At 38.5% G+C, this 26495-nt stretch overlaps 1 protein-coding gene across 2 annotated transcripts in view; it reads right to left on the bottom strand.

Moving 5' to 3' along the window:
- Positions 1-26495, bottom strand: part of doc2b (double C2-like domains, beta) — a 114200-nt gene that overhangs the window by 16760 nt on the left and 70945 nt on the right. For both annotated transcript variants that reach the window (XR_003675541.1, XM_028467508.1), the window contains exons 4-7: positions 22605-22684; positions 14233-14307; positions 9042-9151; positions 4383-4509 (exon numbers count right to left, since the gene is read on the bottom strand). Coding sequence is in view for 1 of the 2 variants with exons in the window: in XM_028467508.1 (XP_028323309.1) it covers positions 4383-4509; positions 9042-9151; positions 14233-14307; positions 22605-22684 (392 nt within the window). In the remaining variant the exon portion in view is untranslated. The remainder of the gene's footprint in view (positions 1-4382; positions 4510-9041; positions 9152-14232; positions 14308-22604; positions 22685-26495) is intronic.

The raw sequence follows: 26495 nt of genomic DNA, 5'->3' as shown, positions 1-26495 counted from the left end.
CAACCCGGGCTGTCAAGGCAAATATTTTCAGCTCTATTCGTGGCATCACCTCATTCTGCGAGACATTCAATTTTGGCGGGAGTCGGATCTTCCATGTAAGCCTCAAAATAAACATCAGCATTTGTTTTGTTGCAACTTTCAGTCCACGAAAACACCAGAAATGTGTTGAGATTAGGAAGTCACTATGGAGTCACTAAGGTGTTCTGTGTATACCCTTATGTATATATATATCGCAAAGTTTTACGTAATTGATCCACCACCGCCAAATATAAACTTTATTTTCTTTTTTTATATTGCAACATAAAAGACATGACAAACACAATATATATATATATGTATATATATATATATATATACATGATACACAGAGATAATGCAGTACATACACAGTACAATGAGACAATAGCTGAGGAGTGGATATTTACAAATTTACAGTGTGTCTGTGTGTGTGTTTTAGGGATTGGCGATATAGACTTCAAAATGTATCCTGATAATTTCTGGTATCTATCATGATAACGATAAATAGAAACTATAAATAAACAAATAAAGAAAACAATCCCCAACTTAAAATATAGACAGGTTCCTTACTAACACAAATACATTTGATGACATCAACGCTAGACACGTTAAAAAAGGCTACAGATATCGTAATGTCTCATGGATGAAATTTCCCGCGATATATCGATTATCGCAGAATCTCTGTAACGTGATAATATCATTACCGTGGGCAAAAATATCGTGATGTATCGTATCGCAAGGTACCTGGCAATACCCAGCCCTATTAGGAATAACAGGAACATTGATTGAATACTTGTGTAATGTGTGTGTAGGACTGCCATATGTTACCTAAATGTTTGTCACAGCCTGTGTGACCTTAGCTCTTTATAGGCCATCCTCATGAACCCTGATTTCCTACATCCATGAATCTGCACCTACGCAAAATTAATTTCTTTGCATTAACACACTGTGCTCGTTTAGCATCTCCCTACTAATTGCGTGTTCCCAAGCTGAAACTCAATCACCTTTGTCCACAGGATGTCAACAATTGGATTTAACCTGCGGGAGACCCGGCGAGAGAGAGATGGATTTAGCTGCAGGGAAGACGTTTTCATCCCCATCGCTTTAATAGATCGCACAATCTAACACAAGACAGGATTTGAGAAGCAGTAATCCTCCAGGCATGAGCCTGTCCCAGGAACAAGAATGTCAGGCAGCAGAGCTACAGATGAGGTAACATTTTAAACCCAACCAATCCAAAGCCAAAAGAAATACAGAAACATGAAGTTCATTTTTACACAGAAAAATTAACTGCAATTGGTTGATATTGTGATGTTTTTTCCACAATACTGAGTTCATTCTAATACCTTAAAGTGCATTTTTTAAAAATAATATTACTAAGTTTTGATAGTTTTAAAACATTTTTAAACTATGTTTTAATAATTTTAAAACAGTTTTGATAATTTCCTTAAAGTTTTAATAATTTCCATACGTTTTAATTATTTTGAAATAATACTTTCTTACTCGTGGCTGCTCTACAAGAACTTTTGAAGAAAATAACCCAACTAAACCACTAGTATTATATATGATTTTGATAAAGGTTGCAAATAAAAATCATATCAGCTACCCTTTAATCCCAAACCGGTTGATCTTGAGATTGGGGTCAGTTTTGGATGTCACTTATAACTGTAACAGTTTTCTAAAAGCAGGTATGTCTGACTGAGATCAGTTTCCTACACCAGGCTTTTTTGCTATGATGTGAATGAGGTCACGCATCCCACACAGACTCAACTGCTCACTGCAAAACTGTGTGGGCAACTTTCTAAAGTATGTTTCAACACGTCGTTGACACTACATCATTCTCCAATTTCTTTTAGGGGACGCTTTTATCCAAAACGACTTACAACACGAGCAGTTAGGGTTAAGGGACTTGCTTCACATCCCACAGTGATGACCTAGGTTGAATTTGAACTGGGGACCCTCCAATTATAAGCCACATCTGTTAAGCTACTATTGAGCTTTCATCCGTTCAGACACTCATTAGCTCAGTGTGTGTTCAAACATGTGGAGGGTGTTGTATCGTGGCGCCGTACGGGCCTGTGCTGACCCTGGTGTGGGTGCGGGCTTCTCTCCTACTCGGCTGCTCCCTGTTGCGGTGAGGCGGGCCACTCTGGTCCAGCGTACGGAGGGGGTTGTGCCTTAGACCGCTGGGGGATGTGGCTGGTGCCCGGCTGCGCCTGGGGGGGTGGGGGGTCTGCGCCATCTACCCTCTCCGGTGGCCCGCCATGCGGACGGGCCGGGCACACACCAGACAGGCCCCCGACATGGACACTTTACTTCACTCCCAGCTGGTCTGGCCCACTCACGGTGTACCACACACCCATACCCAAGCCTTGGGGGGCTAGAGGTGGGGCTGAGGGAGGAGGGGGCCGGTAACTGTGCTACTAAGTAGTGGCACGGGGGCCGCAACCTCAAGTTGCCCTACCAATCCCTCCACTTCAACATACCACCCCCCCGGAAGGGACGACCACCACCTCCACCCTCCGGAGCTATTGCACCACATACACATATACACACAAAAATTGGATGGGGACCATCATTCCCATCCATCCCCTTTCTTTTAATTTCACCTCATACATTCACTAAACACATATATTCACACCTACACATTTAGGCCTGTCGAATGGGGGCCCGGCCCCTCTGTTGATGGTTGGGCCACTGTGTAGAGTACAAATACATCAGGATGGTCGGGCGTGGCGGGGCGGTAGGTCTCGGGGGTGCGTGGGGAATTGTTGCTGGGGGCTCTCTTCGCGGGGTCTCTCTGGGCGGTGTCGGCCTGGCGGGGCGTGGGGGGTGCCTCTTCGGGTGTGGCTTGGTGCTTGTCTCGTCTCCTGACTGCTTTGGGGGAGGTCCCTGTGGTGTGCGAGTCCGGTGCCCTGCGAGGCCAGGGCCTGCGAGTGGGGCGCTCTCGGGGGCTCGGTCGGTGCCCCTGAGGGCCGGTGGGGTGACTTGTAGCGTCCCCTTGGTGCCCTAGGCGGCTGGGGGTGTGGTTGTTGTTCCCGGGCTGCTTCTATTCTGGGTCCGGCACCTGCTGGATCTGGGCCTGCTGGCTGCCCGTTCGGCGCGGCTCTGGCCATCTGCTGGGCGCGGGCCTTGGCTCCTCCGCAAGGGTCTCGGGAGGCTTGGAATCTTGGGGATGTCTGGGGGGTTGCTCGGCCATGGGGTGGTGGCCTGGGGCTCCTTGGCCCCCGCTCTTTCTGCTGGCCTGACTACATCTTCGATTGCGGGGCAGCGCTTGGGTTGGCAGTAGCGGTTTTTGCACATACATTGGTCTACGATGCACTGGCATGCCTTGGGCTGTGGGATAAAACTCGTACTGGGATTAATCTTAGACACATTGATCACAAATACCTATTTTAGGTGTTACCACTTACTCCTTCCCTCTATCCACAGCCACCACCACTATACCTAAGCTTCACACTTGTCACCAGGCTGGCTTGAGTACATAACACAATAAATCAGGGCTTTCGCCTTTAATTGGCCATGTAATGGAATTTGTCCTCTGCATTTAACCCATCCCTGAGGGGCAGTGGGCAGCCATTTTGCGGTGCCTGGGGAGCAGTTCGGGGTTAAGGGACTTGCTCAACATCCTACAGTGACGGCCCAGGTGAGGCTTGAACCGGCAACCCTCCGATTACAAGCCCAGCGTCCTTAATCACTAGGCCACCACTCCCCTTTATAATTTTTAATAAGCACAATATACACAACTACAACTTCACATCTCACTCTCACTTTAAAATAATCAACTCTTCCCATTTACCACCTCGAGTCTCTCCTCCCTGTTACCTTCCCCCTACCTCTCCCCCCAGTGTTACACCCCCCCTAGGTGTAACACTGCCCTCTCTTTTTACATCCTCCCTTTAATAAAGTATTTCTTACCCTTCCTTAGGGAGGGCTGGTGATGGTCACAATTATGCAATAAAATAAATTCATTTATTTAATTGCAATAACAAAACATGCATTGCTGTCTTGAAAAGATTGCACTTCTTAGTGTTGAACTTTGACTTTTTGGTGCAACAAATTAACCAACCACAACCGACTAAAGTAAAACCAACACAGTAACCCAGAAAACCAACCAAACATCAAGCAAATGAAGTAACCATAGGAACCATAGGGCTGGGCAATATAGGCTGAGATTCATATAGTATTTTTTTATCCAAACGACATTACACAATATAAATCCACATTTGTTTTTCTTAATAAAGCCTTACCAGAAAGAGGATTCTAGGTCATAATCACTGGTGCAAAATGCCACACAGGTACTTTGATAAACAACCAGCCGCACAATGTCTGTTTTGCCAATCAACCAATGGAGGTTGACTTACCGGCAACTGTTTCTCCAGGCAGTTGTTGAAGTTTTTAGTTTGGTTAGGCTTCAGCTTCTTCAGGGGGATTCTGGTTTCCCCGATGAACTCGTTGTGGCGGAATTTGTCTTCATCACACACTGAAATCCTGCGAGAACAAGAAGAGAGAGCAAAAAGTGAAACCTAGACAGATCAGCCGAAATGTGTTTCCCAATGACAGAAGTGGGGTGTGCTGCCGGTGTGGAGTGACCCCCAATTTCCACTGGATGCGGCTCCGCTGCGGAACGTCACCGCCGCGTCACCGGAGCTGATAGGTTTCCACTTTAGTCTATGTGTTAATTTCCACCGGGTCCCCTGCGGTGCGTGTCAGCTCCTTCCCAGATGCGGTAGTCCGGTGCCCTGCGCCAGATATACGCAGGGCTTCTATTTCTGACGGACACCAGAGCACGACGCATCAATCAGCACAGAGCAAATGAAGCTAAACAGGAAATTAAGCACGTACTCCGCAATAAAATATCGGGTTACTTTTCAAAATAAAACACTTCAGATTATAATTCAAGTAAAACGTGATAACGTGTAAAAACAAAATCACATTCACTATATTGATTCCTCTCATACTGTAACTACACTGTAAACTGCAGCAACTTTGATTTAGTTCATGTTTTACTGGTGCAGTTTTATCTCTTCTCTGTTGCTGTTGATAAAAAAATGTGGCTATGACAAATCCAGAGAGTCCAACCTTCTTGTTCTCCTTCGTTAGGAACACTGACTAGTTTATCAGTTTATTGTTGCATTTATAACACATATATTTAACTGTGTTCTTGCGCGATTATATAAATATCGTGACAACTGCTCTGTCTCGTGACGTCACAGTCGTTCAAATGGAAAGCACCGCGGCGCACTCCAAACGCAACCGGTGTGAATCACTGGATGGCGGACAGCGGTGAAAAACCGGATCGGTGCCGTGGCGCAGCCGAGACGCTTCCAGTGGAAACCCCGGGTAAGGGTCAACCGATACGTTTTTTGGCTGATATCGATACTAATTTAGTAATAAAGGAAAATGATAACTGATATTTAGAACCGGTATTCTACATTTGCTGTAAAAAACACAATTTTGGTGTCAAAATTTATGATAACACACCTGGGATTAGACTGAATACAGTATATTTATTTGTTTTGTATAATGATGTATGATTAAAAAAAAGATCTTAAACTCTGACACAAATCATGATTGAATATGTTTAAGCATTTTTTTTTTACTATATAAAAACAAAAAGTTTAGAAATCTCTTAAATTTCACTGAAACAAATAAATAAAATGGCTTCAAGATTTTTTATCAAATCATCGAGCAAACCTCTCCTCTCTCTGTGGCGCTGCATCTAGAAGCTTCAGTGTTGATTGGTTGTTACACAACAAAGAGTGGTGACTTCAGGCAGAGAGAGACGACTGTTAAAGAGCCAAAGGAGCGCGTTTTAAAATACACGTATTTTATCAGCTATCGACTGATACCGATTATTATAAAAATTCTGAATTTCAGCCGATATTATTGGCCGTGCCAATCATTGGTCAATGCTTCTCATGCACTCCTGACTTCCTCAAACAGTATTGTGCCATTTCTCCAAAACCACAAAGTCACAGTGCACATGTAAGGTGGGAATAATGATGCTTATAAAACATGAACAGTTGAAAGTTTGAACTTTTCCTAAATGAAATCTATTTCCTGCCACCATACATTGTAAACTGATTCACACACATCAGGCAATGGAAAATGGTTTGTTTCTTGATTCTCACAGCAGCTATTTGGTTAAGAATGTCAATTGTTTTTGTTCCCCTCTTCAGGAGAAAAAATAAATTTGATCTGTAAGCAGGGTTGGGAGGGTTAGTTTTACAATTTTAGTTTTACAATTACAAGTCACCTGTCAAAAATGGAATCAATAACTTACTCTAAGTATCACTGTATTAAAGTAATGTAACTGATTACTTTTGGATTACTTCAACACCAAAGATGCAAATTAAGACACAAAAGGATAGAATACAGTGTAACCTGCTCACTGTATTATTTTAAACAAATATAAAATCACCTTTTACAGTCACACTGATTTAAAAAAAATGTTTTAGTTTAACACAGACTGGGAGAAATTATAGTAGTTTAAATTAATAAGGTGTTGAAATATTATCAATCAATTTATTGTATTGTATTGTACATAATAAATGTTATTGTTACAGTTTTGTAATATATGTAAAACAAAAAAAGCACCACATGGTATTTCAGGTTTGAACAAGTTCTATAGTTAGCTACAAAGGTTACATATGCAACATAGCAACAATTCGCGTTTCTATTAGGAAAAAGGGCCACCTGAATTAGGTGTTTAAGGTATTAACATGGTCCAGAGTTAACTATGTCACTGGTGTCAGCCTGTCTTTCGTGTGTCATGTAATATACATATGAATACTTATATTAAATGTGTGCCAAATAAAATTTGCTGAAAAAGATTTCCTAGACTAACAAATTCAATTAGTCTGCATCCTACAGCCTTCTGGCTGAAATATTTAGGTTTCACTAAAACATGATTTGTTTTTATTTCAAACATCGCTGAGAAGAGCTTTTAAAAGACTGGACTGTTATAACTTATATCACATCCATCCAATCATTTCTGACCCGCTAACATAAGACAAAGTGCAGACAAATCAATAGACTATAAGCGAAAATATAAGACACAGAAAACACATATACAGATGTTATGTTACTGCACACTATAATCCAAGTTAGCTCTTACCATAATAAGTGCATATTGTTCCTAATTCCTACAGTTTTGGCAGTCAGTGAAGGCAACATGAGGGTGCAGGGGACTGAGAGGAGGAGCAGAGGTAGTTAGTGTTGAGGGTTTGTCGGAGCTTAGATGTTAACTTTGGATTCATCCTCGTAATTGACCCCCCGTGTTTTATTTGACGTGGTCACGACCGACTGTGACCAGATAAGGCTCATGTTTACAAATCGGCCCAGTTTCTTTAGAATTACATTACAGATATTACGATATAACATGGCTGATTAAGTCTGTGTGTGTCTGCTGGACGGATGTATATTCCGCTTACTTTTAAAATGTAATCCATCTAATAGGGGTGTAACGATGCACAAAAATCACGGTTCGATACGATATCGGTTTTGAGGTCACGGTTCGGTTCATTTTTGGAACAGTATGAAACAAAATGCAAAACATAAATTTGCTTGTTTATTCGAAACTTTATTAAACCAATAATGTATTTAACATTATACAGAATATGAAAATAAAGTTTAAAAAAATACAATACTTGTAAAGTGCTGAATGGTAATAGTATTCTCAAACAAAAAATACATGAAATATTATAGAAATAAGCTCACAGCTTGTTAACAGCTTTTAACAAACAAAAACCACAGCACAGTTACAGCATGTAGCCCTTGGTTTAGATCTTCATATTTTTGACCAGAAAAATGTACTTGTCTGCAGTAGGTGCAGATCTGCTGGCAGTTACGAATGCAAAACATAAATTTGCTTGTTCATTCAAAACTTTAGTCAACAATGTATTTAACATTATACAGAATATGAAAATAAAGTTAAAAAAAAAAACACTATACTGTTGTAAAGTGCTGCCTGGTAATAATAATATTCTCAAAGAAAAAATACATTAAATATTATTTTTTAAAAATAAGCTCCTCATAGCTTGTTAATAGCTTTTATCCGCTGCTATAAAGACTCCGATGGCAGTTGTTATAGCTTTGGCCAGATCTGAATTGACAGGCAGAAGCTGCTTGAATGCCGAAGTCAGCTGCGTTTGCACTAAGGACCTTTTCTTTCTTGTCGCAGTGATATTCGCACTCGGGTGGTGCTGTTTCAAGTGAGTTAGCATGTTGTCGTGTTCCCAGAAACATACCCGATCTCAGCTGAACAATGTCGGCACACTGCCCTCGTTTTATCTACTGGTCTTTCTCCGTTCAATTTGCTGATAAGAAAAATGTTTGCTGATTTAATTTTTGTATTGCGACTAGTCACGTCTGTAAGCCAAGATCCCATCTAAAAGATAACAGCATTCATGGCTCTTATTGTATTCAGTGTAACAATATTATTAATTTTCCTCTCTGAAACAGAGAAATCTGACGACTGATGTGATACGGTTTCAACATGGAAAAAGACTCAGCAGCCAGAATAAACAAGATAGTTTATTTATTATTACTATTACTAACTAGACATGCCTTACATAACTTCAGCTGGTTCCTCTGAACATGAGGAAGTATCAGCTCTACATGGAGCTACACCCAGGGTTCTTGAGTCTCTGGGCTGCTAAACCCAGAACTGAACAAACCAGGATCAATTTATAACAAAAAACATACCCACATCCAACCTTCCAACCAATCAACCACTAGACCAACAAGCAGAAATCAATTACAAAAATGAAATAACTAACCAGCCAATTAAATAACTATCCAACCAACCCTTCAAAAAACAATGAAGACTAACTAATTATCAAGAAAACTAACTAATGATAAAAAACAAACTCACAAACCAATTAACCAATTTAACCAAACAAACAATCAGCTATCAAGGTAAATAATTAACCAACCAACCTGAGTATTCCTCACACTGATATCTAGGTTTAATGTTACAGTGGAACAGACAAAATGGTTGGTTTGGCTGGTTTGGTTACCTGAGTGTTTTCCGGACCATATCTTCATCTGTGATGCCGTAGTAGGTCAACGTCTCACTCCACACGGGGTTGAGTGTGTTGTGCAGCGTCTTGGTTCGGAGTTTATTGGCCTGAAACACAGAGGTCATAGATGGCTGTAAACATTAGTACAGCTGTCACTTCCACTTCATGGCTGAATGTTTGATCATCCTTATTTTTTCACTACTTCAGTATTCAGTAAACTATAAAGTAGTGAGAAAAGCCCTATACAAGTTCAAATATAAATATGACTTCAAATTTATGACTTGTTAAATTTATTGGCATTAGTTTATTATGATTAATTACTTTCCTTTACATTTTTGTTGCTCCCATTATTTATCAAGCTGCTTACTAGCATTTAAGAACACTCCACCTGATGAAATCAATGATAATCTACCAGTTTTCTTTCATAATCTTCATTCGATGTCTCACTATGGGATGCACACCCCTGCTGCAGCCCTCAGAAGCAACAATCTCATTAGGCCAATCCTGATTGGCTGGTGAAACTGGTAGTCCCACCTACCATAAGTAGCACAGGCGGACGCCATTCAAACACCTCTTCTCACTTGGAGCATATCTCACGTCCACTAGTTGGCATGTCTGCAGAGAGACTAGCCTCACCGGGCGTTGCTAGTTGGATGCTTGCTTCTCGATCACACCAGACCGAACAGTGCTCACCTTGCCTCCACGCTCGGCTTGCACTGCCCTCGACGCCCCACCACAGCTGTCAAGTTTTCGGATGTTAACGCGCCAGTCAACGGTTCGGCTCAACTACGTTGATGCCCCACCACGGTTGTCGAGCTTCCGGACCGGCGACAGCTTGGCCCAACACTGCCCTCGACGCCCCATCATGACAGTCGGGCGCCGGTTGGCATTCTTCTCGGCTAGCCGCCAGTGTTAGCCAGACAACACTTCTCGCTTGGCGAGTGAGAAGAGGTGCTTATTTTGAATGGTGTAGTACCGTCCACCTGCGCTACTTATGGTAAGTGGGACTACCAGTGGGGGATGGATACGTTTCACCAGCCAATCAGGATTGGTGGAATGAGATTGTTGCTTCTGAGAGCTGCAGCAGGGGCGTGAATCCCATAATGAGACATTTCACTCAAAGTACTCAGAGAATGGGGTTATGTGAATAACCTAAAGATTCAAGCCTTTGAGATTTATCATCAGGAAAAATAAATACTGTTACTGAATAAATGAGTTAATGAGTTTGTAACATGTTGACAAACACAGCATCATTCTAAAGGAGTTCTGATGGAGACTTGTAAAGACCACATAGGTAAAAAGGTGAATCATGACTGTTTTTATTGTGCAATGGGGCATATATGTGCAGGCTAATTAAGGTAATCAAAGCTAAATAAGGAATAAATATGTAAAGTCTGGAACATTTTTAATTGTACCAAACAATGTATGCACAGCCTGGCTTGATTAGCACAAACTGCATCAATAAACACGCAGCCTTACATCCCACTTCCACCTACACTTTCCAGCATGTGCGTTGATTGCAATTTAGCAAGCTAATGAAAATCAGAGTGAAGAGCAGCGCAAAGTTATGAGAGGAACATTGTGTTGGGAAATCCATGTTGAAGAGCTTGACAAGACAAGCGTGACAATGGCGTGATTTTGTTGGATTGCTTCTGACTCAATCAGCGTGTGATTTCCTCAGGAACAATGTTACACAGGAGTAAATTAGGATTTGTTTTGTTCGAGGAGCAAATATCAACTTTGTGTTTCACTTCCATTGTACACATACTGTAAGTGTCAATCTGGTAGACTGAATAGGTAAAACCGGAGTAAACATGCCTTTGAAGCAAAATGAATGACTGTCAGTGAAGTTGTAAACTAATTTAGCATACTGTGCACTGAACGAATGGCGTGATCTAACAGACATGGTCATTGAAGTGAATGTTAGACATCCAGGAAGAGTAAACATAAGCATTTAAACACAACATTGATAACATTGAGCAATTTTACATGTTACGTTCAAAGGTGTTATGAATAAAATGAAAAATACTGTATGCTATTTTGTGACTGGTTTTGGACAGTACCACTGATCAACCCTTGATGCTTTGCAGCAATTCATGATGACATGAATCACAGGTTCTTTGAAGCCCATCTTTAATGCATATGGTGCATAACAGGGTGTATTCTTAAGCACAAATCTTCTCATAAGTAAATTTAAAAGCTTTTATGGGAAATTTGCAAAGACAGTGGAGGGGCCCCTTAATACTTTAATATTCATCAATCATAAAATTACTACCCATCCTACAGTTGGGACACCCTAACCAACGAGGGGACAAAAGCCGTATCCAAGTCCGAGTCCAAGTCCAAATTATTACATCTAATGAGTTGAACGCTATTGAAACAGTGCAATAATAAACTCTGAATATGACCGTGCGGGAACACTACAGTGACAGTAATTTAAAGTTTGGTTGTTTCTGTTTGTTGTTCGACAACACATCACTTGTTAAACACTTAATACAGCATTCATTATAACAAATGAAGCGATGAATCACCACTGACGTGCTTTTGTATTGTTCAGGGTATTTTTAGCCTGAACGCAGTGTGTGTTTGTTTCCTTACATGCAGAAAGAACACAAAAGTTGGAGCTAAGACGACATGCAGTCAGTGACATCTTTAGTTTCTACTGATTATCGTCTTTGAGAGTTTTTTTTTCTAAAATGAGAGAGAAATAATCAATGCTGTTGAACTGAGGCTGACCACTGGTTTCAGGCACCACATTCACTCTAGTTTGATTGAAGGTGGGCAACGACAGAAATTTTGAGGTTTTTGTTGAAAAAAAAAAACTGTTTCTGTAATCACGTTTTACAAATAATCAATGTTTTTCTTGTAAAATATACTCACTATTTACTTTCTATAAAAGGTTACAAAACCCACAAGGGATGTTGAGTTTAACACGTGCCATAAATGAACCCAAACACTAACATTAGCCAGTCCTTTTCTCTACTGCTTATGACTTAAAGGGAGATTAAAAAAAAAATAAATAAATAATAATAAATTCAAACAGTTTTCTATGTTTCATTGTTGATTTTAAAATTCAGTTTAATGTTTTCTAAATGCTGCACCTTTAACCATGTAAAGTGCATTGAATTGCCTTGTGTATGAAATGTGCTAAATACATTTGTCTTGATTCTAAATATCATATGATGGTTTAAACTCAGAACACAAAAGGATGACACTTTCTCTTTTTGCTCTGTATGATACTTATATATCTATGGTATGAGATTGAAAGTCTAGTCAGCAGAGACCCAACCAGCAATAAATACCCAATCATCTTACAAGCATTCTGACTGACTGTCCCTATCCGTTAGCAGACTGTACTCCCTCTCACTAAATCAGCAGGATCAGCCAAATTGCTCACACCTTGAAGAAGGAGTGAAGCTCTGGCCCTTTATGTTGTGAGATATTTGTTGTGAGATACTTAAATGAATAATTACCAACAACAAAAATTTAAATATAACATCTATTTTTTCTTTGTGTGAGCCTGTTAGCAAAGCATTTGTGAATCACACATGCACAGAGAGTTTAGAGTGCCCAGTGCAGGGTACCTGTACCACAGGAAACGAACAGCAGCAATGTTTAATGTTTGGGTTATTAAAAATAAATTATTATGAAATAAAACTATAGTTTATATTAACAGTCACCAAACGAAAAAGCAGTCTAAATTGTGAGTGAAGTATGTGAAGCAGTACTTCCTACTTTAAGATAGTCCTGAAGTGCAGTGAAGCCAGAAACCCAGAGCAGTGTGTCCCTGGCTCCACTGCACTCCAGGAGCTGGAGTGGTACGTGCTCCACCTCTCCTCCTATGCTCTGTCCTCCCTCTCTGCTGCAAAACTGATTCTGGGGTTTAAACCAATGTCAACCGCTGTGACACTGGTGAGTGTCAGCAAAAACAGCACTGAGAAGCTGCGTGATGTGCGAAGCAATGGGCCGAGTGTGCAGTCTGAGCACACGCAACACAGCACCAAACCAGAAACAGCTCTGAACTGGACAATGACCAGGAGCAGATATCTGCAGCGCGATGGAGGGACAGTCCATGTAAGAAACAGATATTTGTTTAAGACTAAAATTAAAAAGTTTTGAGAAAAATAACCAGTTACGTCCAGATACCTGAAAATCCTACTTGAATTCAGTATTGGAGTGTTTTGTACCATCTAAATCTAAAGAACGTTCAGATGTATGAGTTCAGACGTTTGCTGACACTTTGTAAGACAAACTGAAGGAAAAGTAATCAAACAGTTGATTTTCAGTCGAATTTCTCACTTGAGGGATGATTAATTGTTTTTAATTAGTTTAAATCACTTGTCAGAACTCATCCCAGTCCTTGTTGTTCAAAGTTGTTAGTTTCTATAATTAGGTCTTTTTTTTAAAAGTAATTTCTGACTGATTTTTCTTTGTTTTGGCAGCTTGATGGGATTAATCATGTTTGTCTTTAATTACTCTCTAACAAGCGGTTTGTTTGTGGACTCAAACGTTAATTTTGTGCGATCCTCAGCCCTGAGGGAAGGTCAAAGAGTGGCTTGAAGCAAATCATCTAAGTTAAATAAATGCTCCTATTGCACATGGCCACAGTTGTAACAGTGGTGTAATATTAAACTCCTGAACAATGCGAGGCCGAGTGAAAGGAGACGTTGGCAGGAAAAGAAGATGTTTAAGGTAGATGGATGACTGCACAGGCTTTTAATAAGCTGCTTTTGTGTTAGACTCTCATTCACACAGGCTGTGTATCAGATTTTAATGAAAGAAGATTAAATCGGCCCCAAGGACGAGACAGTCCAAGATTTCACCATCTGCTGGAGAATGGAGCATGAGTCACTAACTGTAACTTTTGCTCTCAGTTATTTTGCTGAAATTTGGAGACATTGGACCGAAATCTGCCCGATTGTACATCAAAAGATTCATACTACTTATAAAATGTTTCACAATAACATAAAATGTTGTCTACATGGCCTTCATCACCTCATGGTGGCACCCACTGATCATTACCAAAAGTTAAATAAATGATAAAACAAAGGTTAAAGAGTTAATTATCATTATATAAAGGTATTTATGTTGTGGTTTTAATGTTCGGAACCGCTTTAGATCAAATGGAGCTGTGTGTGTGTCTAAGCTAAAGTGATGAAAGATCAAGTGTTACTGAAAGTTTTCTCACCTTGCTGGCTCCGGGCAGGAGATGCAGTTTGACGTACGGATCTGACAGTCCGTTGTGGTCCATCGGTTTGAGCCCCTGTAGAGGAAAGAGACACCAACAACAAAGAAAGTCATTCATGAAAGATTCACTACCAGCAACATTAGGTGCGAACCAAACAACTCTTACATTTGTATATATGTAAATGTGATATTAATAGAAAAACAATTACCATATATTGTTCATCTGTAAAGTGGATATTTTAGAGATTTGCTACCAGCTCAGTATTTTTACAGTGAGCCAAACATTGGATTCTTTAGAGAGGTTTCCATCACCGCTTGTTTTTCAGGATTTCCACAGAAAAGAGAAACACAGAGACTAATGGCTTCTGCTGTAGATAATCTTCAAGGCGTTTTGAGACTTCAGTCAGAGACAAATAGTTGTCTGCACCTCTTCAGTGATTGATTTCTCTTTTGGTGTGTATGAAGGAGGACAGTCTTCAGATATTTTTTTTGTTTACCAGCAAAGCTTTAGTGCTCCTAAATTAGTTTAATTTTGTAAATACTGATGACCAGTAAATCTGGGGATTTGGGGAATGGTTTCCACACCTTAAAGGCATTTTATACTGTTACCTCAAGCTTAATTATTGTCACATGTTGCATGTTTTTCTATCAAACCAGTGATCCTCAACCACTGGGCTGCGGACCAGCACCGAGTCACTTCTGCACTTGACTTCAAATGCAGGAGTGATGCCCTACGTAGTATTTTATGTTTGCTAATTTGCATTTGCTACATTCATAACATTTTGTGTTGTCCTGCTAGGTCCACTATTTTGTTTTTGGTAGTTTGGGTTTGTAATATTTTTACAGTATTGTGCTACCTACAGTATGTTCCTTTGGCTACATTGTATTGGTTTTGTTAAAAGTTAGGTTTGCCATGTTGCATTCGTTACTTTGCTTTCACTACATTGCATTTGCTAATTTAAGCACGGTATTTAGCATTTGTTTTGTCCTGAATATTACTTTGTTTCATAGATGCGCCCAATACTTTGATTCTGCTAGTTTGCTTTCACTACATTTCTTTTGCATTCGCTAGTTTGCATTTGCTATGTTTTTATGGCGATGTGTTATGCTATTGCATTGTGTTGGTAGTGTTAACATCTGCATTCTTGATTATTACATTACCCCTATTTTGATTGGTACTTTGCATTTCCTACTTTGGGTTTGGATTGCTTTTGTAATGTTTTGTAAGCTATGGTTTTTTTGGCTACAGTGTAGCCAAAGTTGCATTTGAAGTGTTGCATTTGCTATGTTGCATTGACTGTGGTACATTGTGTTCACTAGCTTGAGTTTGCTACTTTGTTATTGCCACACAAAGTTGACGCTTTGTTGGGTTCCCTAATTTGTGTACATACCATGCATTTGCAATTTTGTGTCTGCTCGCTTGCATTTGCTACTCATGCCACATTGTGTATTCTCACAATGTGGCATAAGTTGTGCCTTCTAGTTCGCGTCGTGTCCGCTACGTCGTGTCCGCCTTGTCGTGTCCACTTTGTCATGTCTGCTATCTAAATGCTGCTCTGTCGCTTTATGCCAAGTAATTTTTACTGTCTTTTTAGCAACATTGTTTTTGCCACGTCGATTTAGTCTGTCATTATTTGCTATGTTGTGTTTATCTTTGCTCATCACATTGCCTGCTCTATTGCTTTTGCTATGTTGACTCTATTTTCATTTTTTTTATTGTCAATATCTCAGGACAACAGGGAGAAAATCATGATTTTTCTATTGAAACATGAGGGAAAAAATTACTTGTGTCTGTGAGGTTTACTTTAATGGCCATGTCGTGAGCTGACTGAGGGCTGCACTGAGCGCTTGGAGCTCATTTTATTTTATTTTGTACTTGAATGTTGCTTTTATGTGCGTTCCGCATTGAAAAAGGTAGAGATGCAGTTTTCAGGGAGAAGAATGGACCTAGTCTGTCCTTGGTTTGCTTCAGTTCAATTAGAGTCACACACACACACACTAGTGAGGCGAAGAGGCAGTGCTCTGTGTTATGAAAATGAAATGATGCAACAGTCACTTTTCATCTGCAGTCTGAGTGTCAGTGGAGACTTGTTCCTTATTTTGTTCTCCTTGATCCAGAACATGAGGAAATTCAGTAATGTGTAAAGTTTTTACAAACAGACTTTCTTCTGTTTGCAAAAACTAAAAACACAGAGCACACTTTAAAAATCAGGTTTTTTTCTGAATGCTGAATAGCATCTTTTGAGGACCACAGACCACTATCATACCAAACCAAGTTTTCACACACTGGTGTGTGTGTGTGTGTGTGTGTTTTGGGGTGGGTTGCACCAGTAGAGCTTGGAAGGGTGTGTACATGCAGTAAATATGATTTCTGGCAGTTTCTGTTGGGGAACGCTGCATCAAAAGATTTCTTTTTTTAATGAAAACATTTTAATAGAAATAGCGTTTTTGTCATAATTTTGTATAATTTTCTTGCCATTTTTGTTTTTGTGATTTCCTTGCTATTTTGTGTATTTTTTCAAGTGTCATTTTTTTTTTTTTTAATGTTTGGGTTTGGGGAGCTGTTTTGTGTATCATGCATTGTTTCAAGGTTTATTCTGACAATCAGGAAAACAACAAGATAATTCTTTGCATTCCAGGCATATCTTGCTTGGAGACTGTGAATCAACTCCATAGCATGTAGCTCAGCAGCCGTAGCTGAGCAGGGTCAAAATGTAAGGATTGAAATTCTCTCACCGGTTCAGTAATTATCTTGCATCTCTAATTTTAAAGCAGAATTGACCTGAGCAGAGGCGGTGATGTCACTTTGGGAAACCAGCTTGGACGTGCTGCTAATTGCAGCGAGCACATAGTGAATACACGTTGATCATAATTACGGATGGCGTTTAGAGAAATGACCACCGCAGAAGGCAGATGTGCGAGTGAGTGCACACTTTGTTCACACACACTCATTGATAACAGCTCTGCTTTGACAGCAGCCTATAAACGCTGTGAAATGAGGCAGAGCTTCCTCCGTTTTCTCTCCTTTTGGAAGGATGACAGGCATAATTTCGCATAGTAGCTCAGCCAATGTTTCGGTGTTGGACATCGATTGGAATCGCTTGATTGGAAAAAACATCACATATTGGTAAAAACAGCTGCCTTTAAAATGCTGCTTTGGGCTTCAGCATTTCATTTATTTTCAATCTCCAACTCCAAAAACCTGAAATGACCTCAGGAAAACTCACAGGAGAGTGAATAATAAGCTATAAGCAATAAGCTAATTAAACTTTTACCTTCAACCTCTACTGAACTGGATTGTTTTATCATTTGTGTGTTTACCTGTCGATGCTGCGCAGCATCTGATTGCAGCCAGTTTTTGACCAGTTTAATACAGAGCCAACATCCAGGTCTTGGTTGTCATGGTAACAGTGGGATAAGTGCTGTGTTACGTCTATTTCTTCTTTTTTGTGGTCTTTGGTAATCTCCTGAATCCTTCAGGTTTTATCAACAAAGCATTAGGTACATTTGAGAAAAAATGATGAATAAAGTAGTCTTAACTAATCGTGTCTTTTTCTTTGTTAAAAGATGAAAAAAGATTCACTTTCTCACTTTGCTGACTTTAATTTGTTTTAAAACTCAAAATTTTGGGAAAATTATCCGATTTTTGGGATTTTGGACACAGATGTTCATAATAAATGGGTTATAGGACTGATTGGGTAAAAAAATGGTGGTGCAATGTGTTTATAAACATTTGCAGGTAAAAAGGGAAATCGGGTCATGGGAGGTGAGCCAAGGGTTAAAGGTAAACCTATTGCTGCTCTAGAGGGGACGCTATTAGCATCTTACCTTCTTGTACCTGGGCACAGGAAGCTGTTTATCCAGCAAACAGAAAGACAAAGATGTGGCGAGAGCATGCAAAAGAATAATAAAGGTAAAAAATAGAGTGAAACACACAAAGCTGTTAAATCATCATGCAAAAACAAAGTGACAGGGAAAACCTGAGACAAACTACCACAAACATATACAAGGATTCAATAAAAGAAACCGTACCCCATACACAATCATTCACACACCGACACCCAATTATCTTCAGTGTCTGAATTATAATTCTCTCCTTTCATAATACTAAGCTTTTTATCTTTTTTTAAAAGTACTTGACACCAAAATTTTATAATTTAGGGAATTTTCTATTTTTACATTTAGATCTATTAAATATATTTTTCCACAAATCAAAATGTAATCCTTCAGTTTTTTGTGTGTTTTTCACATTCAAAACAGCTTTAAATACAAGTTAAAGTGAATGACGAGTATTCTACAGTTTTTAGCCACAATTTGCTGACTTTTAAAAACTTATTCCACAATTTTCAGCTTTTTATCATTGAAGCAGCTTAAAAATACAAATTTCAGTACTCCAAGTACTGAATCAAAACACTTCATTTTTTTAATAATGAATAATTTAGTGTTTGTAATTCAATTTTTCGAAAATATCAAGGTTTTTTTTTTGTTATTCTTTAAATCCAATTTATAAGTATTGTAATTATTTACTGCAATATGAATTTTACTTGACAAACCAAAAGACAATCAAGCTGTTGCACAACAACTAGCACTAGCAGACACAAACAACTTGCAATAGTAAAAATATCAATTACGATTCAAAGCCTCTGCCTCTGACATTGGGCAGGGACACATAATGATCCTTCTGCAGATTCATCAACAGAAAACGTTATGACTTTTAATTCCTCTATAGTTAATTTTGATCACCTTCTCAGCCCTCCTGCAGAAGTAGTAGCGATGGGTGGTTTGTACAATATGAGCTTCAGAAAGTTGGTTCTATTTCCGTTCAAGTTGCCATGAAGATTCAAGGTATTAAACAGCTCTTCTGTGACCTCAAAAAGTTCCAAAGCATCTGCATCTTTGTTATATTGAGAATGAAATCAATGTGTAAATATAATTTGGGCAATTATTCACAAGAGTGGACATTTTTTTTAACAGTGAAAGACTATACTGTATTTAATTGTTTTTTTAAATGGAATATTTCATTGACACTATACAATATTGAAGGTGCTGTGAGGTGTTAGTCAAAGGAGAAGTCAAATAATTCAGCAACCGACTGATGTTAAATGGAAAATCAATAATAAGCGACAATCAAAAATTTAAAATATAATTGTCAATAATCAAGAATTGATTTGGAATCAAATCAAACCCTTGATAATCAGAATCAGATTAACTAGCCCTACTCACTAGCAGTAAAAGAAGCAACTTAAACAACTTTAAAAGATAATGTCAAAGACATACAATTTGTAGAAAAATCAACATCCTGGCACCTGGTGCCTCACAATAAGAGACAAAGGGGGGCTGTGTTTTGGTTGTTTTCTGTTGGGTGGCTCTGGCTGCACAGCAGTGAGGGTGAAGTAGGAGTACTAGAGCAGAGAGTGATGTAAGAGAGGACAAAGGCAGTAAAATATAATATAAGAAGCATTAAGAAGTCCCTGAAAAGGCAGCAGTGCTGATGATTGGCACCTTAATTGAGGTAAGATTAATTGTATTGTTAAAAGAGGCTAAAAAAAGCTCTCAAAGGTCCGAGAAGCGGTACGTTTCTGCAGGAGCGATACAGTAATTATGTGAGCACTGAGAGTGAATCATGAGGCCTATTTAAATTGAACCATCACAGGCTGAACTGGTTCACACTGAATCATCACAGGTTAAACTGGCTTACACTGGACTTTCACTGGAGTTACATTCAGGAAATGCAGATACATTTGCCTTCAGAGGAATAAAAACGGCAGATTCATAGCCAAACTTCCTTCGTCTGACCGATGAAAACCTGATATTGAAAACACGCCAACACAGAAAGGAGTCACTGGGAAACACAAGTCAGACTTATTTTTAGTTTTTCCCTTAGAATTTTAAAATCAAATACATTTTGTATAATCAAAAAATTATTTCTGTCATATTTTATTAGTCATCTTATATTCATTTTCATCTTATTTTTATTTTATTTTTTACTTTCCTCTTAACAAAAATATAAACAATTTTTCATAATTTTGAAAGAATATTTTTATTCTATCATTTGTATTCAAATTAACATCGGGTTATTCCAATAATTGAAGAAGCATGGCTAGAAACCAACAAACAGGTGGTTTTGGCAAATAAAGAATTACAATAATTATGTGGTATTATGTGAACAAATTTGGCTTAGATTTTGAAATAATATCTCCACTTGCTGTTTGAGGAATGAACAACATTTGCTTCCAGCTTTAAAACTCTATACCAACACTGTTTGCTGTCTGTAAACAGATGCTTGGTGGTTGGTGCTCAAATCACCCAGAGAAAACACGCTAGTTAGAAAGCACCAGTGAGACGCAAAGCAGGCTAATTAAATTATGGAAATGCTTTTTGCACCATTTGAGAGAGAAATCCTTTCCTTCTTGGCCGCACAGCCGCTGATGGAGTCCAGGAGCAGAAAATAATCACTGTAAATGAGGACGGCCTTGCATGACGACTGCTGGCTTCAGCCTCTAATTCAGAATAACCACAGTTTTAAACCCACACAGTCTGAAATATAGGCTTTTTATTATGGGTTTTAAGCAGGAGGTGCCAGAATAGTTACCACAGGAATACTTGGCTTGTTGGAACAAGCTTTCACATTAGCAACGTTGCTTTTAAATGTTTTGATTAAAAAACAACAGGTTAGTTCTACCCTACTGACCATAAAAATACACCATAAAAATACAGTTATCTTTGGCAGTAATCCTGAAGAACACCTACCTGTGGCTCTTTGTTTCCTCTAAGAGGCTCCTTCAGTGATGCAACAAGAGATCGTTTTAACCCATTTACACAGGAAGCTTTATTTTATCTCCACAACTTTCTTTACTTGTGATCAATCCCAGTTTCCCTCTAATCATAATCATCAGACTCATGTTGTAGTTGAACACTCAGTGAAAAACCTCAGCACCTTCCTTCGGTAGGTAGGACTTCATATTTGTGACAACAAATATGCAGGAAATGTAATGATTTGAATCCACTGCTGATTATTTCTTAATATAATTAATGACCATGTCTCGTCTTGGTTCATCTCATCTCTCTTCTCTAATCTCCTCTTTCTTTAAACAAATTCTCTTCATTTATTTAGTACCTTATTGTCTGGTATTGTTTTATCTTTGTGCTGTATTCTCTCAAAGGTATAACTTTGCAATCTTCATCTATTCTAGTCCATTTGCAGTAGGAGGTCCCAAAGAGGCAGAAATAAGGTTTTTGAGGAAACATCTGCACAAATTCATCAGAGATAAAACAGAAGGAATTAACCCTTAAAGGCCATGGTGAGTCTGTGGTTTAGAGCTCATCAGACTCCGATGTGATCTACATTAACAGTTGCAACTCGCTGGATATCCGTTCTCGCTCTCTGTGAGCAATATGTTGGAGAAATATTTACGGTACGAAAAGTGATAAAAATATCTGTTTCACAGCTGACGTTGGGACGTGTTGTTTTCCCACAGCTTCTCTGTTGCCAGTGTGTGTAGGTTGACATGGGAGTGCAGAAATATTCCTCTTCTAACAGTTTCCCTCTTTAGTGTGTGGAAGGTAGTGTCAGCAGTGCTTGTGTAATGAATGAGTAAAGAAGCAACTACTGCCAACAATATGTTCAGTGCTTTATAGTGTATGAGGTCAAAGTAAGAAAAACTAGATTAGACTGGAAATGACAGGATGAGATGGGATAGGCTATAATGTGATAGAGTAAGACAAGCTAAGATATGTTATAGGATAAGATAAGACAATTTAAGGTGTGATAAAATCACGATATGTGATTTAAGTTCAAAGATTATATGTTGTGATATAATAAGATACAATAAGTAATACAACTTTATAAAATCTACCTTTTTATTTTCTGATGAGTGCCTTGAGATGACTGTATTTTGAGCTTTATAAATAAAGTAGAATTGCATTGAATATGATAGGATTCATTAAGATATGATACAGTATTATAAGATACTATGCAATAAGATATGATATGATAAAATACAATAATATATGCTACAATAGGATAAGCTCAGATACAATAAGATTTATTAAGATATGATACAATATGATAAGATACATTAAGATTAAAAAACAATATATGCTACAATAAGAGAAGATGCAATAAGATATAAGATAAATAAAAACGATGAAAAAGGATCTTATAAGCTACAATAAGATAGAAGTGATAAGATGCCAGATGCGATAGAAAAAGGTTGTGATAATCTAAGTTAAAATTGTATTTGTGCCACAGAGAGAAAATACTGTTTCCCAGCAGCAATAAATCAAATTTAATTAAAACAAAAACATACACACGTTAATTCTGGTTATGTAAGAAGAGGATGAACTATGCTTAAATGGATCTGAGAACTATACCTTGGCTTTGTTGATAGTGCAGTGCAGTGCATTGTTCTCCTGGTCGTACAGCAAACTGAACTCCAAGGTTCCCAACGTGGCTGCAGAGAAGGAAGAGGAAATACATTAGCAAGCTGAATGGAACCCTTCACGGTGGTTGAGAGCCAAGGAGCGAAGGAGAACGAGAACACTAACTCCGCCTGATGTGAAACCTAAAACTATAATCATCACAGCAGAACTAAAAGCTCCAGACTTTAAACATGAGGGGCATCGAATTTCATTGTTCCATTTGTGAGAAGCGAATTAGAAAAGAAGAAAATGAAGATTAAGATTTCCAAACAGAAAAATTAGTTTTTTAAGTTAGAACTCATGACGTAGTAGTGCTCACTTTGTTTGCATTATACTTTTACACCAGGATGGTCCAGTGCTCACACTCAGACTCATGACAACCAATAAGCCTGTTGATGTATATGAGGCTCAGTGATTGGTCTCAGAGCCCCAGGGGAGGAGCTAAAGAGCTGACCAATGGGATAGTCAGGGTAGGACTTGCAACTGATGTCAGGTTTTAGAGTTAATAAAAGCAGTCATGAGTTTCCTATATCACATAAAGTCGGATTAAATCCCACCTGTTTGAAACTGATAGGAAAGCAGTCTGACACCTGCAGTATTAAAGCCTAATCTCTTACAATGAATCCGTTCCTCGCTCACAAGACATTTCATCCAGTGGACATCCACGCCGTTCAGTCTGCTTCCTTCATAACGCCACACCATATGTTTCTGTCAGTATGTTTTAGCTTATTAATTGAAAACAGACTGGAATCATATTAATTTGTTTTGTTTGTGAGTGAGATAGAACAAAAGATTCAAAAGTTTTTAGTTTGTAACGGACCCGTTTCGCAAAATTTGGTAAAAACTGAAACCTGGACAAAATCCTCTTGAAGAGTAACTAAACTGCAAACCAAAATATATTTTTATATATATATTTGGGTCTGAAGTAGTGCTGTTGATTTATTCAAGTCCAACTCTTGACATTAAAAATATTTCAATGTTGCAGATTTTATTGTAAAAATGTAAGCGTGACTGTCCTCTACCACACTATTACAATCAAATTTAGCTATAGACGGGTTTACAACTGCACCCTGGAGCTGGTGACATCATAGGTGTCATTTGTAAATAACAAGAGCTCAGAGAGCTTCTTGGTAGGCTTGTTCTGAGAGCATAGCTGCACGTAGGAATTAAGTTACAGCAAATTTTCTGCAACTTGCTGTTCCCTGATGGCTGAAAATCACACTGTTTCCCACATTAGACAGTGGACAAGTTCCTGCATTTAAGGATTTTCTTCAAAAACAAAACCTAAAGGTGACACAAAGGAAAGACAAACACGTCGGCATCCTGTGTGCTGTGTTGAAGTAGTCTGAACTTGTTGCTTATCCTGGCATCAACGTTACAAGCCGAGCTGCAGGAACATCAAAGCTACAAAGACCTCCTGAAAACACCGGCTGCTGATCTTTGTGTACATCTGACATGGCAGTGTTACTATACCAGTGGAATCTGATGCTGACAGATCAAAAGAGGTTCATCATCATAGTGAAGGCCTATTTAAAACTGAAAATATCCAGGAATTTTAAATATGTTGCTGTGCGTTTCTTTCTGCCTTCAACACCATAGAGTCCAGCTTTGTGGCCACCACAGACCCAGCATTCCCAAAACAAACCACAGTATGGAAGGTCCAGGTGACAGAATGTGACTTACATGTACAATCCGAAACAATGTTTGACTTAAATAAAAATGTGACATTAAACAAGATGAAAAGCTGTCATGTCCTTAATGCCTCATGCCTTATTTTACTTGAATCCCTTCAAACAAAAGATGCTACATGTCACTCAAACATAAGTATGCTCCAAGAGCTGCTTCAAATTATTCACACTTTATATACATCTGTGTAGTTTCAAATGTGAGTGATCAATTCAACAATGTTGGACTCACATTTACTGAAGCAAGGCAGATGAGAAAGTTAGTAATTTAATAATAACAAGCTGAGTGGAAACTTTGTATGTGTATCACACAGCCGTGAGAGCACTTCTCTTACTGCTAGCTACAGCATTCATCCCTTAATTCACTGCATCAATGATCTGAAATGAAAAAGATAAAGGCACACATTTAATTACTCCTAAACATTTGTATAGTAACAGTGAGTGAAGCCCAAAGACAAGCTGCATGATTGTGTAGATCGATGATTTCCAGGATTTTACTGAATAAAGTTGACTGCTTTTTTAACTGTAAATAATATGTATGCAAAGATAGGGGTGGGCGATATGTGAAAAATATATCACGATTTTTTCTTTGTGAAATCATGATCACGATTTTTTTCATTCAAATCATTTAGACTTTTTAAAGTTTATTTACCAATAAAAGAAACCAAATCACCTACTTAAAATAATTGCCCTAAATGGAAAAAAGGAGTAAAAGATAATTTAGGACAGGGTAATTATATATATATATATTTTAATTGCATGTAAGCAATTCATCAAACTGTTCCCTAGTACAAATAACATCAAACAAAAAGGCTGACAAGTTATTTTATTCACACACAGTCTTTTTACTTTGTTTAACTTGTGTAGCATTAGCAACACTTGCTACATAACAAGGCAGCATATCAGTCTGGTGATTTCTATTTGTTATTGAGGTAACACACTCATATTTATAAAATCCTCCTTTAACCCTCTGTGGCCTAAGACTTTTTTGCTGTTTTTTCATTGTGTTTGATTTTACCTTTATATTTCATATAAGGAAATCCATAAACCTTGCATGTTTGATATCATTTTTTTCAGGAGAACCTCCCAAATATTTTCTTTAATACGGCATACTGTATTAACACAGTGGATCTAAAACCACTATGAAAACTAAAATTTGAGTGGGAAAAAGTTAGTTTTTTTTACTATAAAAGTCACAAACATTTTTAACAAATCATTTTTATTACTTGTATAGCAAATCTAAACTATATTTCAAAATATTATATACAGATGAATAAAAAAAACAGTTACATACAGTATAGCTATTTGCAGTGAAATGCAAGCAATGTGTCAGGTGATTTTGTACAACTATTTACAAAAAAGTATGAATCACAAATACAGGGAAAGGCAAATTACTTGTGCCTCATTGTGTTGATATAATAAAAAAAACAAATATATTAAACACTACACTACACTCTAATCTCACTCGCTACACACTAACTAAACAGTCAAATCACAGTAATAATCACTATTATCTCAAATCTCTCAACTCACCCTCTCTTTCTCCGTCTCTGTTTACCTGTCGCTTGAAAACAAAATTCCCGCTATATGTGGACATTATGATTGGACAATGGCCTTCTTCTTCTCAACCAATAGGAAACAGCTATAATGAGACGTTTCAGCATGGTTCGTTCTTGCTGCACAACACTTTCGCTTTCGTTTTAGACACCTCTGTCCTGCACGGAGAGCTCAAGAAAATGTCACAAAAAAACACACGCACATTTTCCCTCTAACTAAACAAGGACGCTGCACTTTTCCGCTATTGGCTCTTTAATACGATCATGTGATCAGGACGCGCCGGCGTGTCCGTCGGCCCCAGAGGGTTAAGCAGTGTTTGAACGCCTCATTTCGCACACTTTAGACAATCATATCCTTTACAAGATAAAACGTTACTGCTTTGGTTAAATTAGGCCTGTGTGATATGGACCAATACTCATATCTCTATATTTCTCCCATCTGTTTAAGTTCTTTTCTTCTTACGCGATTCTGAACCTGGATTAAGTGCAGCGCCCCGAAAAGGTTAAACATTATATCGCACTAGAAGTTTGGACTCAAACAATTTAAGCCACACGGACTCATAATATTGCAGACGAGACTCTCGGAAAAGAATCTATCCAAA

Source organism: Gouania willdenowi, chromosome 14 (assembly GCF_900634775.1).
Source record: "Gouania willdenowi chromosome 14, fGouWil2.1, whole genome shotgun sequence".
Classification (NCBI taxonomy): domain Eukaryota; kingdom Metazoa; phylum Chordata; class Actinopteri; order Blenniiformes; family Gobiesocidae; genus Gouania; species Gouania willdenowi.
Note: the sequence above shows the minus strand (reverse complement) of the source record. Positions and strands in the feature narration are given on the sequence as shown.